General features: G+C 39.6%; 1 protein-coding gene across 1 annotated transcript; it reads left to right on the top strand.

The window, feature by feature from the left end:
• Window positions 1-389: 389 nt before the first annotated feature.
• Window positions 390-6,440, top strand: tm4sf5 (transmembrane 4 L six family member 5; the record flags this gene model as incomplete). The annotated part of the gene is made up of 5 exons (XM_084543215.1): window positions 390-563; window positions 1,639-1,719; window positions 2,965-3,107; window positions 4,183-4,375; window positions 6,190-6,440. 5 exons carry the CDS (start codon window positions 390-392, stop codon window positions 6,205-6,207), a joined length of 609 nt encoding a protein of 202 aa, XP_084399341.1. The 3' UTR covers window positions 6,208-6,440.
• Window positions 6,441-13,445: the final 7,005 nt, after the last annotated feature.

Raw genomic sequence — 13,445 nt, 5'->3', positions numbered from 1 at the left:
AAATACCCACAGATAGCCCCATGCTCTCTAGGTTCTGTTTGGGTTTCATGTTTGCTCTGTGTAACTTTAACTTAAATGATATCATTTTCTGCGTCTTCATCTTTATCTGAGACCCACGTGAGGACATGCAGGTCTGACATCAGGCTTCTACACCACGACTTGGCCTTTGTTCCCTCCCACTGTCACTGGCTGTGTTTGACTTTCACCACTGTCAGCGTCTATCTCCTCTCTCTCACTTTTCTCTCTCTCTCTCTCTCTCACACACACCTCCTCTGTTTTTTAGCGTCACACACCTTTCGCAGACTTCCTTTTGACTCAGAGAGAGTGGGCGAGACAGAAGAAGAAAAGAGACCAGGCAAACAAGAGGAACAAAACAAGAAGCTAAAACGATGTGTTGTACGGGAAAGTGCGCCCGCCTGGTGGGCCTGATCCTGCTGCCTACAGCCTTCATCTGCATGATCTCCAACCTGCTGCTGTTCTTCCCCAACCTGGAGCAGCTTGAGACTGATCAGATCTCCCTCCAGGTCTGGCTCATGGGGGGTCTCATCGGAGGAGGACTCTTTGTGAGTAGTCTATGTACAGTACATACACACAAGTCTGGTTTGATGTTTTATAGTTTTCTTTTCATGGGGTTTTAAGTCATTATCTCTGGCTTGTGTAAACTAGTAAAATCATATTGCTTGGTTTTATAGGGTTTTATTGGCTGTTATTATTACTCTAAGGCCACCTTTAGACATATAACAGCATTTTATTTTAGAAGTTTATTCTTCTATCACTTTATTTCACGCTTAACTAAAAGGGAGCGCAACACAAAGTTGTTTCTATTTAATGTAATAGCCATTCAAAAATGTATTTTAAAAAACTAAATACCAAATTCAACCTAAGCACAAATGAACTTTTACGACTCCTTAATGAAAAAAAACATATGTCGATCTATGCATTAAAATTCAGAAAGAAAATATAGTTCTTTATACTTTTTTACAGTATTCACACCGGAAGGTTTAAGAACATGTAGACATTAAACTATCTTTCAGTTTATAAAGGACGGACAAGATAAACTGCGATATGAAATAAATGATGGTAACATTCAAGTTACAAATATATACTTTTGCACAATTTTTCATATAAATAATAAAAACTGTCTTTTTATTTATTTATTTATTTATTGCTGGAAATGACTTTTTACACTTGGGTACGGCTTCTTTGACTGATATGAAACCAAGGTTGAACAAACATGTGTTCATGTGACTTTCCACTAACTTTATCTTGATATTTTAGAACGTGATAAAAGCAATAAATAATTCCTAATAAATGTGACATAACAAGGGATTAGAGCGACCTTTGAGTCGGGGTAGGTCTTTGTCATCGTGATTGTACAGTTTGGAACCAGGATGTTTAATTGCACTCCTCTCGCACTGGGAGGAGATACAACATGCAGGGACAAGAGAGTAAAAGTCAGAATTCACAAATATTTGTTTAAACAGATAAGCGAATAGACACATATTGTGTGTTAGCTATACATACAGCATGTGCACATCTATGTAGACACTAACCTGCACATTTAAGATACACTACTAGTTGATGACTGCATTTCAAACCCCTTGCGCTCATTAAAAATCTTTTTTTGCAACTTTTCAGATGCTGTGTCCGAGCTGCTCAGCTATCAGGGCCGGGGGCAAGGGTTGCTGCGGAACGGGTTGCTGTGGCAACCGTTGCCGGGTGAGTCGAGTCATTTAAAAAGTTTACATGTACCGCACGTGACGCTGTGGGTACAGGACTGATAAAGGGGAGTGGTAAAAAGTGATGGCAGGGGAGATGCAGTATCAGTATTGACCAAAGGACAAACTGAGTATGGACACTGGAGCCATGTCCTCATACGCTTATATTCACCAAACTCTTTTAAAGTGTACTTGCACTTTTTTGAAACAACTATTTGAAGACATTGTGTTTTGCAGAAGTAGCTACAGCGCCTTATCATAAATCCTATAAACCACTTCTCTTTATTAACCATGAACTACACAGCTAATTCAAGAGTTACGGCGCCATTCACTCCACTTCAAGAATTACAGTTTCAAAAGGTCATTGTTCGGTAACAGTATTGGGTCTTCACCCAGAAACCACTATGTCACCAATCAAACCAACACAACTTCATTATTCTGACCCATACACAACAGTCTTGAATTTCACCTCAGGTCCATAGCTATTTTAGTTTGGGTAAACAACCACACATTTACACATTGTATACTCAAATATAAAGTTGACAAAAGGTAGCAAAGACACAAAACTGTCCATTTTGTTGGGTTTGATCAATGATTTTTTGCCTTGAGTACCACCCAGTGTTGAAAAGGACCAGAAGCTTAAGGGTGTAGTTGTGTTGAAAGAAATAAAGTCCACTCACTTCACTCAGTCTTTCTGCTGTACATCAGAGGAAATCCTGTAAAGAGCTGAGAAGACTTTGAGTTAAGAGTTTTATTTAATGGTTGATGTACATATATTTGCATTTTATTTTTTCAGATAAGGTAAGCCTAAACCTTGTCTGTTATCTTGCCATTTGAAATGTCAGCTGGGCAACAGTAGTTCTACTGTTTAGACACCACTTGCATCTTGCACTTGCTTATTAGAAGGATTTAGTTCAGGCAGAATCTTAAGTTGAGTCTGAGTCAATGAATTTGTTTTTAGCTTCCATGGCTACAGTATGCTGTGTTTGCCTGCCTAAGTTTCACATCTGGTAGCCTGAGATATCAAAATTTGGTTCACAGGTCAAAACACAAGTAGATGTTCTGGTCGGGAGTGCAGATACTAGGATATAAATATATAGACAGCATTGTTGGCAGAAAAGCAAGTGTGGTCCATACTAAATGAAGGAAGGAAGGAAGAAGAAGCCTGCCTTTAGAGCTCCAAAGACACCAGAAAGTCGTATTTTCTTGGAGACAGCCAAATATTGTTTTCTCATTTCTCATTCAGATGCTGAGCTCAGTCTTCTCCTCTGCCTTCGGCCTGGTTGGAGCGATTTACTGCACCAGCGTGGCCTCGGCAGGTCTTGCTATTGGACCCAAGTGCCTGGTGGCCAGTGGTAAATGGGAGTACCCCTTTGAAAACCTTGGCACGTGAGTATTCCTTCCATAATTTCCCGTTTTTGTTGATGTTGTTTTTTTCTGGGCACGTACTTCAACGGGGATGTGCATCTATAACTAATAAGAGCCCTCATTTATATTCTGGAGCCTTGAGTAGTAAAAAAAAAACACACAAACATTTCTATTTGTTGTTCTTCCTTGTTCTTTCATTATCTTTGTGTTCTCTTCATTTACATTTCTTTTCTTTTTCAGTTCTCCATCATAAACTTTATAGATATGCAATATTCTTAAAATCCAATAGGGGGCACACTAAACCAGAACTTTACCTTCTGTGTCATCTTTGCAGAGTTTGTTGGAAAAGTGTAATGATGAATCTAAGAAACAGAAATAGCAGATTTTTAAATCTTAAAATGTTGTAAACAATCACACACTTACACACTTAGAGGAACTGTTTTTATCTTGATCCACTCAAAGTGGTAGGCTAATGCTGAAAGGATGACGGCACCACTGAGGCACTTCACAAACTTTGACAGTCCACTGATAGAGGCGCCACCGCAAGCAGGGAACCAAGTCTGATAACACGATAAACAGTGGGACATTAATATTCAACCTCAGCTTCCTCCAGAATCCCTCAAGTTCTCCTTTTTGGTTTCTGTTTTCTAAGCGGGGTCCGGCTTACTGTCTCCTCTGCTGTGAGCACGCTTTAGTCATCCAATATTTCCAACAGTGCTGACTTGAAAAACGAGAAGCGATTCTATCAGATCACAAGACATACTGTACATCTGCTCTGAGAAAGGCAGAGGAGAAGAAAGTTCTAGTGTTTTCAACCTCTCTCACTTAAAACAGCCTGTAACGGGAATGAAACAAAAATATATCTCAATTCAAGACAAATAACAAATGCTACAGGAAATTCCTAAAGGGATCAGTATTAATTGATCTATTCTAAGCTAGAAAGCAAATACTGCATGATGTCATTATATTTTCCATTTGAGTCGTCACTTGTTCCATTTACCTCTTTACTGACACAGTTTTTCAGGCTGTACCTCAAACTTGTGTCCAGTGTCCCTTGCATTGCTTATGCTCTTTTGCTGTTCTTCCTTGCACACAGGGGCAACAGCAGCTACCTTGTAAACCAAACGCTGTGGACGACCTGTTTGTTCCCCAATGAAGCTGTGCTGTGGCACGTGGTTCTGTTCTCCATACTGCTGTCCATGGGCCTGCTGCAGCTGGTGCTCTGCGGCATCCAGGTGGTCAATGGCTGTTTGGGATGCCTCTGCGGAGACTGTCGGGACAGCAAAGATGTGGGTGAACAAACCTGAAACTGTAAAAAAGTCAAACGGGAAGGGATTAATGGATTCATTATTTGCAATCCCATAGCGAACAGTATTCCAGAGCCTCAAAGGTCGCGTAGGTTATAAAAAGGAAAGGCAATAAAGCCATAAACAATTTTATCAAACAGGACTAGAACAGTGTGGAGCAACATTTTCCATACCGAGTGGTTCAGATGTTGGAGGGGAGCCAGATGTTCTTAGTAGCTCCATGAATGGCTCGGCATTTTAGTAGCTTCCTTGCATTGCTTTCGCTCAGTTTTGATTGCAACTGTTTTTCTATAAGGTCTGCCAATTTAGGGGAAACAGGAAAGAGAAAGTTCTGCAGTTGTGATCCCGTGCTGATAATGTGTGGGCTAGGAAGTGAGGAGATAAGCAACAGTTGTGCTAATCAGCAGAAAAAATGTCCTCACTGATTAGAGGAACTGCACCCATTAAAGTTGTAGTTTGACATTTTGGAAAATACTTAAGCTTTAAAGGTACTGCTATGTGGATTTTGTTACTTTGGATAGGACCAGGCTAACTGTTTCCTTTTTTTCATTCTTCTTGCTAAGCCAAGTTACTAGACTACAAGTCTGGTAGTAAAACAATAAAACAAATAAAAAAAAATGAAATAACTTTTTTAAAAAAACGGATTATATAGCCTGTAACTCATTTAGCTCAATTTAAAGACATGTCAGCTGTTTTCACCCATTTTAATCTTTGTGTTAAGCTAAGCTAACACTCTTCCCGTGGTAGTTAAATGTTTACCATAGACTGTATGATGTTTACCATCCAAGAGCTAGTATCAATCCTTTCATCTCTTAACAAAGAGAAAAAAAAATTATCTTTTAACATCTTTTGCAGCTTTTTTTCAACACATTTACTCAAAACTATTCCTTCGAATTATTGTTGCTTTAACCACTTTAAAACCTAATTTAAATTGAAACTCAACTTTTAGGCCTATAGTAATGTAAAAATTGTACTTTTTTTTAAGTATCCAAAGCTACATTTTTGAGACACTAGGCTATACGTATGTGGCTAATTTATTGAAGTGTAGCAACTTGCTAGCTATTCTCGCCTGTATTCATCTTTGCAATTAACTGAATATACTATAAAAGTAAGTCAAACTATTCCATTAAACTAATTGCTTAAATAAGTGTGACATCCTTTCTTGATGCTAGGTTAAGCTAATCAGCTGCTGGGGTTAGCTTCATATTTACAGTGTACTGACCAAAAAAGCTAACAAGTACTTCACAGTGCAGTAGGCGGCAGTAAACACTGTAACGTAATGAGATTAAACCACTTGATTCTAAAGTTGGAGATGCTTTAGACGAAAACACCGTTGTCTTAAAATATGTCCTATTTGATACATATCAGTTGAAAGGTTTACTAGAAGTAATCATGCCACACTATGTTATGATGGATTTCTTTATAAAGAAACTATACATAAATTAATAGCATGGCAGGATTTGTGGAGTGTGTCAAACTTTGACATGCTTACATGTACTTTTCTATACAGGTTAAAGGTTAATCTTGGATTTAGCACATGGTTGAATGTATAGTGATGAGAGTTTAAAAAAAAAGTTACCTTTCAGCATTCACAGCAAACACCGTGAGACATTATGTAACAATGTGCTACTGTGGTAACTCAGCCAGGAAATGTAGACACATCCGCATGTTAACTGTATCCAATAAAGTCTACACATTACCATCAGTCGCACATTTATTAACAGCTCCTTCAGTCATCAGACAGCTCGCTTTCTGTCTGAAATGTAAATAAACATGTGACCTCTGTCCTGTTGCAGGATGAGAGCGGACTGTGAAAGTGAAGAGGGTGATCCTGCTCTAACCTGCTTCAACAAGGCCCGGGAATGTTTCTCTTCATCGGTTCAGCAAAATCTTTGTGAAGAAGCTTATTAAGATTTTCTTTTGGTACCATTTGATGCTTCCGTTTCTGTCTTTGACATCTTTCTTACTCCGTTATTTGGGCTAGATTTATTCTTATGTGTATTGCTTGATAATGTATTGGCTGTAAATAATTCTGAATTAATATGAATTTCCCTACTGAAGACCTGTATAGAATGTATTTGCTCTATAGACATGGACTGAATCTCACAAAAAAAATAAAGGCAGTGGTTTAATCAAATCTTAAGGCTAATGTTGTTTTTAAGCATTTGTATCTCACTGGTATAATTTCAAAGGGCAGTTAAGTTAATTTCTGGGTGACGGTCAGTAATAAACACCTAAATTAGAGAGGTGTTTCATAAAATGTCAGGCAAACGAGACCCGTTTAATTCAATCAGGCTATTTTCTGGAAACAAAAACACAAAAGATCCCTATATAACTTGGTACAGGGACCAGAAATGTGACAGTCTGTACCAATAACACTGAATTTCCATCATATTCTGATACAAAAAAAGAAAAGAAAATCAAGCAAAGCGGGGAGGAGGAAGCAATCTACATGGTTTGTTGAGGCACGCAAAACTGAATCTTCCAGGCAGAGTGGCAGGCAAACAAAATCAGAAGGCAAAGCAGAGATCATTGTCAAAGTGATTCCCAGGAAACTAGGCAGGAAGACAAAAAAAAGAAAAAAAAAGAAAACATGGCTGGAGCACTAAACAATTACACTACGCAACCAAACAAGAGTATGAAGTGGAGAATATACAGGACATATATACAGGGTCGCTGATGAGGCAGTTGGAAACAGGTGAGGTGGGTGTGGCAGATAGGTGATGAGCACTGACTGAAAGAATGAGGACCTCTAGTGGACAGAAGGGGTGATACAATATGGCGAACCAAAACAGACATGGAGCTAGCAATTAATATGACACCCAGATAAGATTAGCAATCATCAAGAGCTGTTGTTATGTTAACCGAAACAAGCTAATGCTAGCCTTGTGAACGGCTACTGCAGTTTGAAAAAAATAATACTTCACGACGTGTTGTGAATTCAGATTCAAGCACCTGTAGATTAGAAATATTTGACATCTTTTACGTCAATTGACTCAAATGTAGCACAGTTGGCACGTTGGCTCCTGGTTGTCTTTAACTTGTCTCCGATCATACCCAGACTCAAATACAGAATAACTCCATACATCTTTTCCACACGACTAAGGCCATCCGTTTGCTGCATTTGCTTCCGCCATCCCCACATGTCATTGTTATTAAGTATTTCTTGTACATAGAGGATCTACGATACGTTTTAATTTTTTGTTACTGTAGAAAAAAAAGTACTCTAACCTTTTCTGAATTATGTCGATGCATACCTAGATCCAGTAATGGTTTGCACTGTGAACATTAAAGCTAAGCTGAAAGTGAAGAAGAAAATTTGTGCTCAATAAATAAGCTCAAAAGGTGTCTGTCGAACATCTTATTGATGGAAACATTGCATGGTAATTATCAGAGCCTTGTACTGAAGATTTATCACAGTTTGACATGGAATGTATAATACATACTTAAAATCTGAGCTCATATCAGCGGCAGATAAACTGTTATAAGGCATGTAGCTGCCCTTGAACACACTGTTGTGTTTTCTGGTTTTCAGAGGACGTTTTTCCTAAAACTTAACCTAAGCTCTGTCTTCACCCTGTAATTTAATAAAGCAAGGCTTACTGATGGGGCATTTTGTCTCCAAACAATGTGACTATAATAAGACATACACAGTTACTTCCTAAAACCTTTGCACCAGCTCAGTGTCATTCACTAACTCAGATTATCCAGTTGAAGAACTTCTGCATGATCACTTAGGATCTCTGTCAACTCCTCACCTCATGCTGTGCCCAAGCAGTCAGACAGCCAGCTGTAACAGGATTATTGTGCTCTGAGACAGGGTCAAAGGTCAGAACGCCCCCTGTGGGCACTGTGAGCACTACAGCTGCATAAACAGCACACTGTCTGCACAAGCACGGCCTGTTAGCATAGGTGCAGGTTAAGCTCCTGATCCTTTGTTGCCATGGAGAGGCTTCGTGGTAATTGTTACCTAACTTTCATGTTAAAAGCCTGTTGCGGAGCAGCTCCCAGGTAAATATAGACACAGTCCCTTGAGAGGCACCAAATAACCCAAAGCTGTAGCTTAATGCCAAAGCCACTGCAGATAAATGCATTTAGACCTGCTTCACTGGCCCCATTTCCTCATTAATGATGTCGGTAAAAGATTTTTCAAAAATAGTCTTAGCCACAATGAGGCCTGTGTGTGCCAGAAGGCAGTTCATAACTTTCATACTTGCCTTTTTTAGCATTTGGTGTTTTTAAGTTGCAGATTTCAAGTGCAAATTATTTTCACGTATTCCCAGGACAGGGAGGAGGAACTGTGTTGCCGTGGCCATCTCGGCTAAATGACTGGCCAGTGTGAGCAGCTGTCTTACATAATGTGCGGCACAAAGCGAGGAAGGAGAGTAAGTGTGAAGAATTTGGAATAAAAGAATGGTGGGACAAAGGGAGGAAAACGGGACAGGGGCCCGTTCTCAGCCACTTCTCATGCAAATCGAAGCTGAACAGAAAGACTTTAGAGAGAGAGAGCAAGTTCCGTTAAATAGTGTGGCGGACAATTATTGGCGTAAGTGAACAAAAGCTCTGAGGGACACTTGAAAGCCAAATATGTTGCTGAAAAACAGAGAGGAGAGGAACAGCACAAAATTCTTCTGTTGTAGTCGCCTCGCTCTCTGACTCTAAGTTAAGGCTCGACTGATCTAACACAGAGGAGGGATGCAGGACGCTGAAGCATGGACCAGTAAAGAACAGAACGGTAAAAGCGGAGACTGAACAAAACAGGATGATTAAAAAAAACTTTCAGTGAACCTGTCTGTACAGAATGTCCTCCCCTCTTTCACTTTTCACGTCTGTATGGACGAGATCTCTCAGCGCAACCGCACCCTCATTTTCCAGTCATGCTGAAACCAGTGGCCAAACACAAACTCAGACACACATGACTGATAACTCAGCACTGTCCACCACCCACTAATTATGTCAGCCACACGATGAATGACCCGAGAAGAAGCCACAAAGCAGGCAGTCAGGCACATTCAGCAACTCTCTCAGCGTGTCCAAAACCAACTCATTTTTACAACAGATATTTATCATTTACTTATTTCTTTGAATAATCCAATGTTCATTCAGTTGTATTTATTGTAAATACTGAACCAAATCAAAATATTACCTCAGAGAAGGTTACTTATACCCACAAAAATACCCACAAAGTATCACACTGTGAAGATTTGTAAACTGACTCGTGCAGGCTGCTGAATGAAATTTCTACGAGAGGTAAAAGTTGCTTAAATTTGCTGACAGCATTTTTGTCTCTGGAACTGTATTATCATATAACACCAAGAGGTGATACTTTACTCGTGAACCGCACATTACCGACAAGACATAATGTCACCTTTTCTTGTTTGTATCGTTGTTTAATAGCAGCAAGGAGCAAGTGCTGCAGAACTCACTTGAAGTGAACACATTGGTATGTTTGTTAGATTAAATTAAATGAGACACAATAAAATTACCCTCAATGTTATCATATATTACCATAACATAGTAATTAATTATTTGGTCAAGATTGAGCATTTGAGCTAAGACATGCTTTTATTTACCGTTTTGCCTAAACCCAACCCACCAAGTAACAAGTTAACATAAAAACGCTAGCACTAGCTGCTAAGAGAGGCTAGCCATAACCAAAGCTAAAAGTATTAATAATTATTTTTTCTCCTAAACATAAAATAATAATTTACTATAAATAAACAAAAATATCTATAATTCACCCCGTTAATTCTCAAACTAAACCCAGCAGAAGTTAAGTCTAGTCATGATGGCGAATGCTAAACTGGCTGCTAACTGCTAATATTAGCTTAAAGCTCATCTAGGGTATTTTAGCTTTAAATTTGACTGTAATATGTGCAATTTGGTGTGCATTAAGCAAACTTTAAATATCATGCTTAAATGCATTTAATTGTAAATTATATCCCCGCGATGGACAGGCGACCTGTCCAGGGTGTACCCCGCTTCTCGCCTGATGACAGCTGGGATAGGCTCCAGCAGGCCCCACGACCCTTCACAGGAATAAGTGGTTACAGAAGACGAATGATTGAATGAATGTAAATTATGTTACTTATATAAATGTTAATAAATGCAGACATGTTGCCAAACAGCCAAAAAGTTGAAAGCATTTTGTTCAGTAATTCCATTTATCTGCATTTTTATTGATTACATTTAAATGGCAAAGTTAGGGGTTAAATAATAAGGTTGTAAAAAGGCATTAAATGGCAACATTTTATGCCTTTTTTTAATGCTGTGGTAATTAACAGAAGGTAGCCCTTCTGATAATTTGCTTAATGCCTGTAAAAAAAAAAGTAGGAAAAGGTGAAGGTCAGCTGCACTTTGCCCTGAGATTGTCTGCTTACTACATCCAGCATTATCATCTCATTTACATGGTATGTGGGATACTGCTGTGATTAGACTCACGCCCTCCTTCAGTACTAATGTAATCACTCAGAGCAAAAATGTGTCAATCTCGCTGCATACTGTGCAGGCGGAGAAGACTATAGGGGTGACAGGGAACCAGCTATGAGCGACTTCAACCAGTCAGTCCCGGCTGCACAGACACATGCCGACGAGCCAGAAAATCAACAAACTGTGGGTGTGGGAATGTTTGGAGGTCTGCGGGAGGAGGGAGGGGACAGGAGGGGGAAATGTGGGATCTGAGAGGGAGAGCAGAAAACATTCACAGAGGACTTGACTGGTTTGATCCTGCTAGTACTAGTTTGTTTATGCTGAATTTTAATTGGTATCGAATTTGAAAGGCTTATTTTAAGCGTTAGCTTAATGGCTGCAGGGGCATTACACGCCATATCTGTCGAGCTTATTTCTCTGCAAAGAGAACTGCAGCTGAAGAAAGGGGACGCTTAAATTCTCCTGGATTTAGATGAAAGTATGGACGTGAGACTGCGTACATACACACAAACAATTCCTATATGCAGCTAGTTCCTATAACTCTTAAATTTCCTTTATCTGATGCTATGGAAGTTCATGACCTTACCTAACCACATAATATACACTGGTGAGGGAGAAGAAATCTGTATTTACCACAGCCATAATAGCTTAACTTAATTTGCAGTGCCTGACGCTAGATGGGCTCTGCAATGATTAACATGATAGGAAAGAATAACATTTTTGCAACTTTTGAAATATTGGAGGATCTAACCTTTTTGGTGACTAATTCCAGCCCATAAAACATTTATAAAACCCACACATATTACATGTAAATAACTGTATAATGGATAACCAATGTCTAATTATGTATTTTTTTATTTTGATGCCTTAGGAGAAAGTACTTTTTGAACTCTCCTAAACATTTAGTGTACAAGAAGGCCCATACAGTACCAGCATATCCTCCTGTCCTGCATTTCCTCCTTTGAACTATCATGCATACGTATAAGTACTGAAATTACTGTTATGAAACTGTCTTATTGAACGGTAGCTATATAACTACAGTTGCGGGACTATTGCAGATGTGCAAGGTTTATGCAAGACCACTGCTTCACCTGAATGCAGTCATACAAAACAGCATTATTCACCTCATTTACAGAATCTGTCGGCATACTGGAATTTCAGGTCTTGCTCAAGGACACTTCCCTGTCCCAGCGGCACCTTTACCCTCCACTATATCATCTTTTTAGTTTCAGATTGTGAATGGGATACCACAAGTCACCGATTTAAATTTAAACCTTTCTTCTGTCTTGTCCTTTGCCGTGCATGCTTATGTCTCTCCGCCAGGGGAGCGGTGACACTGAGGAATTAAATTACAAGAGGGACAAAAATACACAAGGGATGATGTCAATATGACAATGTCATTTTCCACTTGCCAGCCAGCTTGTCCTCCAGCTGACAGTGTCTAATATCACGAAGGTACTTGAGGCCAATGGGACAGTGGGAGTGGTTCAGGTCCTGATATCTGAACCTCCCGGTGGACTCACAGGAAGCTATACACTGTTGCCTCATAATCATAATCTGGCCACGGGCAGAATGGCAGGGACACTTGTCACCTTACAAGGAGAGGAATGAGTGTGTGAATGCACTGAGGTGACATTGCATAGGGATCACTTGACTCTCTGCAAAACCAAGAACCTCAGTGCAAGTTTGGTATTGGTTGATAAAAGAAAGAAAAAGGACATGTTTTCTGCTTGTGAAAGAAGCACAGATCAGCTTAGCAGTCACTTGAGAGTACAGGACTAATAACAATATCTCCAGACTTCAAATCAAATCAGACATTCTCCTGTTTGACACATTGCTTTTGGGATTCTGGGCCAGGTCTGCTGCCCTGCTGTTAATCATCCACACGGAGCAGGTTTAAAATTAGAGACAATGTCCCACCAAGGCACGTCTGTCCTTCACCCACATCCGCAGGTGTAAATCTGTCGGCCCGAGTGCGCACATGCACGTACCATGTAAAGTGTCACAACGATGACAAGAGGTTTTGTGGCGTGCAACAGACGGAAACGTAACCTTTCAGCCATCGGTAGAGCCAGATTGTCACAGTCGGTGCTTCTTTCGCTGTCGGTTCAAATAGCAGATGGAGTAAATGCAAACCAAATTTAGTTTTTTAAATATTTAAAGGTAGTTTTTGTCGCACAGGGTGCTAAAATGAAAGCAATGAGACAACTGCATGGATATGGGGGAAAAATGGGCCCTTATTTAGTATTTTCTCACTTAGATTCATTAAACATGATCATATCAGTAAATTTAATGGAGTTTCGCGATTAATCAAACTGGGATAATAGTTAGAGTGAGTGGTGTATATTGATTTAGAGTCCCTAGTTAAGGTATTTGATTTTCACTTATAAAGACGCCATTGTTAGTCAGGTGCTTCCGTCCTGTAAACTTAAAAATGCCACAGATACGCTAAGATAAACTGTTGATGGATTTGAGTGAGACACATGCAAATGTTTATCTCGATGCATTTTCATCTTGCCGAACTGAGGCTGAAATTCCCACAAGGATTTGGAAAGCTGCACATGGGTAAGTCCCTGCTTCAGTTCACAGTACAGGGGCAGCTTTGGAAATGAGCCTGCTGTTG

The sequence above is a fragment of the Chelon labrosus genome (genome assembly GCF_963514085.1).
Source record: "Chelon labrosus genome assembly, chromosome: 1".
Taxonomy (NCBI): Eukaryota; Metazoa; Chordata; class Actinopteri; order Mugiliformes; family Mugilidae; genus Chelon; species Chelon labrosus.
The sequence above is the reverse complement of the archived record's forward strand: the minus strand, read 5'-3'. Positions and strand labels throughout refer to the sequence as shown.